Source organism: Microchirus variegatus, assembly GCF_963457635.1.
Source record: "Microchirus variegatus genome assembly, chromosome: 7".
In the NCBI taxonomy this organism is placed as follows: Eukaryota; Metazoa; Chordata; class Actinopteri; order Pleuronectiformes; family Soleidae; genus Microchirus; species Microchirus variegatus.
The window spans coordinates 20652893-20659332 of NC_139808.1; the positions used below are offsets into that span (position 1 = coordinate 20652893).

Here is a 6440-nt window from a genome sequence, read left to right on the forward strand (position 1 = left end):
TAGGCGGCGTTCTCCTCCTCTTCGCCCCATCAACTCTTCTCATGTTCCCGTTTCTACTCAACCGCCGTTTAGATCACCCGTAAACAGTCCTAATAATAACAGTGAACCTATGCAGCTGGGCCGCACCCGTCTTTCACCCACGGAGAGAAGACGCCGACTGCAGGAGGGGTCCTGTATCTACTGTGGACTGGCGGGACAACCCCAAAAGCCTGAGCTCACCAGCGCACGCAGGAGTGCTGGTGAGTAGAGCGGTCTCATGTCCTGCACCTACAAGAGTCACTCTCCCAGGCCAACTTCAATGGGGACAAGAGAAGTTTTCCCTCACGTGTCTCGTAGACTCTGGGGCCGACGACAACTTCATTGACTCTCTTCTGGCTGAACAGGCTGGGATTCCTACCATCCCGCTGGACCAAACCAAGACCATCTCTGACCTCAACGGCAATCTTCTCGCTGAGGTCACTCACCGTACCAGTCCAGTCACCATGATCCTGTCTGGCAATCACGTGGAGGAGGTCCAGCTGTTCCTCGTCCCTGCTTCTTCGGCGTCGATCGTCCTGGGTCTCCCCTGGCTGGCTCGTCACAATCCGGTCTACAACTGGTCCACGGGTCAACTCTCCAGTTGGAGCGTACACTGCCACTCTCACTGCCTCAGAACCTTCTTCGCCGAAGTCTCCTGACACCAACCCCGAACCTCCAGACCTCACCGGCGTTCTAGCGGCGTACCATGACCTCGCTGAGGTTTTCTCTAAAGGACGTGCGCTTTCTCTACCACCTCATCGCCCGTATGATTGTGCCATTGACCTTCTTCCTGGAGCCACTCTACCTTCAAGACGCCTCTATAACTTGTCACGGGCAGAGCGTCAGAGCATGGAGGACTACATCACCCAGTCTCTGGCGTCTGGCCTAATCCGTCCCTCCTCTTCTCCTGTGGGGGACGGATTCTTTTTTGTTTCCAAGAAGGACGGGTCACTTAGGCCCTGTATTGATTATCGAGGACTAAATGATTACCATAAAGAACCGATACGCTTTCCTTGACGCTGCCTTTAACCCCCTCAGCAAGGCACAAATCTTTTCTGAATTAGACTTACGCAACGCTTACCACTTGGTTCGCATAAAGGAGGGGGACGAATGGAAAACAGCATTCAACACTCCCTTAGGTCACTTCGAGTACCTAGTCATGCCCTTTGGCCTCACTAACGCTCCCGCTGTTTTCCAGCATCTGGCCAATGACGTTCTACGTGACATGTTGGACAGGTTCCTCTTCGTGTACTTGGATGATATCCTCCCATCCTGATCCAGAACATCAGTTCGTGGTAGAGGTCGACGCTTCAGACACCGGTGTGGGGGCGGTCCTCTCTCAGCGAAGCCTCGACAACCAGAAGCTCCATCCCTGCGCCTTCTTCAGCCGTCGACTCTCTCCTGCTGAGAGAAATTACGATGTGGGGAATAAGGAGCTCCTGGCCGTCGTCTTGGCCCTACAGGAGTGGAGACACTGGCTAGAGGGGACCGCCCAACCGTATATCATCTGGACCGACCATAAGAACCTGGCCTCGCTGCAGAACGCCCGGAGGCTCAACTCGAGGCAGGCGCATTGGGCTCTCTTCCTGGGACGTTTCCAATTCACCCTCACTTTTCGTCCAGGAACCCGGAACGTAAAGCCTGATGCCCTCTCCCGACTCTATGCTCCAGATCCGCCAGAACCAGAACCCGGAACCATCCTGCCGTCTTCCTGCATTCTGGGCGCCGCTACATGGCCAGTGGAGACGGGAGTTCGCGAGGCCCATGTGACCGATCCAGATCCTGGAGGAGGAACACCCGATCCATCCCACGTTTCATGTTTCCCTCATCAAGCCCGTGGTCGAATCGGATCTGGTCCCTCCCGCTGATCCCCCTCCTCTGCCCAGGATCATCGAGGGCAGCCCTGCCTACACGGTTAGTCGCATCCTTAACATCCGCTGCCGGGGCCGTGGCTACCAATACCTGGTAGACTGGGAGGGATACGCCCCGGAGGAAAGATCATGGATCCCACGTCGCTTCATACTAGTCCTGGACCAGGAAGTCCTGGACCAGACCCTGATCCAGGACTTCCACCGCGACCATCCCGAGGCTCCTGTCTTGGCGCCAGGTGGTGCCCGTTGAGGGGGAGGTACTGTCACGATCCATTCCACATTTCCTATTTTATTGTTGTGTTCTTTGCTGCTCCCTTGTGTCTGCTTTATCTCCCAGCAGGGGGCGTGGTTGACCCAGTTTCCCAGATGACGCCAGAGATGACTCCACCTGCGCAGCCCCTGCCCAGCTGCTCCTGATCAGCGATCACAAGGACTTATAAGGCAAAGCTTCGCACATCTCTGGTGTCAGTTCCATGTTTTCACTCTGCTGGTAAACACGCCGACTTACCTTGCTCGCTGAAACTATTACTCGTACGAAGATACTTACCTGGATATTCTTCTCAGGTCGCCACGTCTCCTGTTGCTGAGATCGACACGGAGTCTCCTGTGGATTCCACACTTCCGGGTTCGCTTCCTCCTGCAGTTCTCCAGCTTCACGTTTCCACCATTCCTAAGAAGCAGCCGATTCGCCACAGGCTCTCTGGAACAACGTCGCTCCTTCGCTACACTCTGTGAGTTCGTTCCATCAGGAACACCCGACGAACGGTGTTGCCTCACGAGAGCCGCTGTGGATCCTGGCTCAGCTGTCATTCGTTCACTTAGTCATACTATCGTGTTGTCATTTCTTGCTAGCACTTGTAAACATCAGGTAGCTAATAAAACACCTTTTACCTACCTTTCTCTGTCCTGTTTGCATTCGGGTCCTCCTATTACATTCTCATTCTCGTAACATGGCGCCACCTACCGCCGTCTACCAATCATTGCAGTCAGTAGAGTCTCAGCTAACGAGCAACCACGGGTTTCCAGTTACGTCCGAGCTACAATGGCGGAGAAAACAAAACCTAAAAGACCTCGGTACTTTGAATTTAGTCAAGTAACTGCTTTTGTCCACATTCTTACATATGGCGCTTTTAATTTCTGCCAAATTAAAAGTAATGTCACCTGAATTTAACACACTGGACCTTTAAAATGTGTTGTTTCTTCTACAAAATTCGCTTATCTGTACTTTACTTTGTTATTTGAATTTCTAACAGCTTTTACTTTTACTTCACTACATTTCCTCTAACTATCTTTGTTAATCGTTACTACCAAATAATATCAGAAGATGAAGAGTTGGTAATGGTCTGTATTTATAAAGAGCTTCTCTAGTCTCAATGAGCTGCTTTACACTATAATTTGTAATTCTTCACTCATTCACTCATCTTTCATACATTCACACTCTGCAACATGGGGTGAAGTGTCTTGCAGAGCCAGGAATTGAACCCACATCCTTCCAGTTGAATAATAATAATTTTACACTTTATCAGAATTATCGGAAAATTAATTTTGTTACATACACTTTGAGACTTTTACTGAAATAACATTATAAATAGTGACTTCAGCTTCTACCAAAGTCATTTTCTGGTAAGATACTATGGTACTTTTACTCAAGTATCACTTTTAGGTACTTTAGATGTACAAGACGGTGTGTTTATTTAAACGGGTAACGCCAGGGACGGATGAGTGTCACTCACCTCAGGAAGAAGTAGTAGTTGTTGTTTTTGGTGACAGTGTAGGAGAAGCAGGGGAAGTATCCCAGGCCGGTGACATTAAACCTGGAGCCGGTGGGGACCTCCAGCATGCTGCCCCACGCCTGGTCGCACAGCAGCTCGATCTCGGCTGAGTAGAGCAGGTCGGTGTCGTGCTGCCACGGCAGGTAGTTGTACACACTGTACGACTCCTTGTGCAGCGCCAACACCTTGGCGAACACTATGATCTCGGCCAGCTCGGCGCGGCACGCTTCTGTCTGCGGTCTCCAGTCGTGGGCCAGCTGACATCCCCTGCTGCCGCCGGGAATCGCCGCTGCCACAGCACACGCCAAGACAATAGTAATCCACATGACGCGACACAGAGGAGACGGGACGCGCGGTGGGTCACTGAAGGCGCACCGATGCGCACGACGCAGCTGATGGATGAAATCAAGAAGAAGAAAGAACTAGTGCAGGGGGTTCACACCATGCACATACTTTCTTCACACTTCTGTCGATTGAAGAACAAAATCTTAACCCGGGACTGTTTGTGACTTCTGTGCAGGACTGCGCGCCCTCTGTAACAGCCACGATAATCTAAGATCAATGGATCAGCCCATTCACATCAGCAGCAGCAACAGCATCTCACTCTCAGCCTTTTTGGTCTCCTCTGAACTGAGACCCCAGAGAATATGTGATTACATTAATCTGTAAAATTAAAACGGAAATGCAAAAAAAAAAAACTTTCTGGAAAAAAAAATTCACAGCAACTCCTCCAGCTGCTCCACTGTCCACGGGATTATGCAGTATTTAACCAGTGCACCCTCCACAAAACCGTCGTGATTTCCTCACAAGAACAGGGCAATTTAAGACAAAAGGTTCGAATTCATGAAAGACATGTGATGCCCTCTATTGGACATGTTTGGGCATAGCAGCTATAAATGCAGCGTCGACAGGATCAAGTAGGATGTAATAGACCCTGCCTGCAGCAGCATGTTGGAGATTGAGTCGGGGGCTGAATGAAGTGCAGAGAGTGGGTGGTGCCAAGAAAAATAGGCTATGGGCTACATTTCACAAACACATAAACCCACACACATAGACTAGTAGATCAGCAAAACCACCTTAACCTACTCTTTCACCACTCTAAAACAATTTAAAAATCCTACCTAATATAATTTAATTATTTGGTGTTGGTTAAAGGGATAATTGATCTTCAATTTTAATATCACCTCACCATGCACTTCCAAATGTGTTGGTGACACTATGTGACCTTCATTTAGGCCTATCATTAAAACTCAAAACATTTAGTTTGTCCATTATGGGCTACTGTAAAAACATGTCGGCCTCCAGAGAGTTGACCTGGCTCCTGATATACATGTCAACAATGGTGATGCTGGGTTCATGAAAACTTCTCTCATACAAAAAAAGGTACTTATCTTATAAAACGAATTTCATCTCAATTTTACGCACTGATCCTATAATCTGTAAAATCAGAACATAAATGTGATTTTAAAAAATCACAGCAAATCCTCCATCTGATCCACAGTTTCATTCCACAGGAATGTACCTCAAAAACGTTGTGATTTCCTCAAAAGAGCAGACCAATAAAAGACAAAGTCCAGAATAACATTTTTTGAAAGACCTGTGATGCCCTCTTGTGGTCATGTTTGGATATGACAGTAGGATGTAGGATGTAGTATCATCTCAACCTGCTCTTCCAAGTGTGTTAATGACATTATTTAACCTTCATATATGATTAAAACTCGAAAAATATTTAGTTTGTTCATTGTGACAGACTGTAAAAAATGCTGGGCCAAAATGTCGGCCTCCAGAGATCTGACCTGGCTCGAGAGGTCGAGATCGAGAAAATAATCCACAGATTACGAAAATATCATTAAAGTTGAAGTAGCCTTTTATTTATTTATTTATAAGAATCTCTCGCACCCTCTAGTGGCAATGGTCGAGTCTAGCAGTTTACAAATGCATTGTGAACAGTAAAAGTAGAATTCCTAGAATTAGAAGATTGAAACTAGCGCTGAAACAGTTACTCGATTAACAAATTAAACTATAAACTATTGTGATAATATATCAACCGGTTTGAAGGGTGTTGTTTAAAAAAATATTTTTTTTTTAAATCATAAAAACTGAATAACTTTGGTTTGTGGACAAAACATTCTCATTTCAGGTTTGAGAAACAATGAACGACATTTTATGGACAATACTGAAAGCAATAAAATAAATATAAAAACAAATGTTCCTCCCTCTTCTATAAATATAATAATGTCTTCTTAATAACAAGTCGTGACATTCAAACCCATCTCAACAGTAAACCGTTTTAACCATGAAAGTGGAACAATTACAGTCACATGCTGATCACGGGCTTTTATGGTCGTCTTTTCCTCACTTATAAAGAGTAATACTAATAACACGAATCAACTTCGAAAATACAAACACATGCGGCGTCATGGTATAATTTTCGATAATCTCTTTCTCAAAGTGTTGTTTTATTGTTTGTTTATAAATGCAGGTATACGCACTTTACGAATTGGGCTACTGTCTCTTTATTGGTGCGTTTAAGCGCCTCTCGTGAGACTTGATAGGCACGTAAAATAAATAAATAAACTGCACATATTAAAACAAGTCGATTTTTGCGGGGCGGGGGTTATAGTTTATTGATTAATCGAGTAGCATTGCCATACTTTTTGCGCTAATAAATAATTCATTATTTAAATTTAAATATTTTTATATAGATATTCGCTGTGTGCTTTGAACGGTATCTTGAAAAACTCCAACGGTACGTGAAGGCAGCATAACAACCGAAGAA

At 46.2% G+C, this 6440-nt stretch overlaps 1 protein-coding gene across 1 annotated transcript in view; it reads right to left on the minus strand.

The window, feature by feature from the left end:
* ccdc3b (coiled-coil domain containing 3b) overlaps nucleotides 1-3987 on the minus strand; it is a gene marked incomplete at both ends in the record, with an annotated part of 29277 nt that extends 25290 nt beyond the window's left edge. Inside the window, one exon of the mRNA XM_083891960.1 lies at nucleotides 3623-3987. Within this exon, the coding sequence (XP_083748086.1) occupies nucleotides 3623-3987 (365 nt within the window). The remainder of the gene's footprint in view (nucleotides 1-3622) is intronic.
* Nucleotides 3988-6440: the final 2453 nt, after the last annotated feature.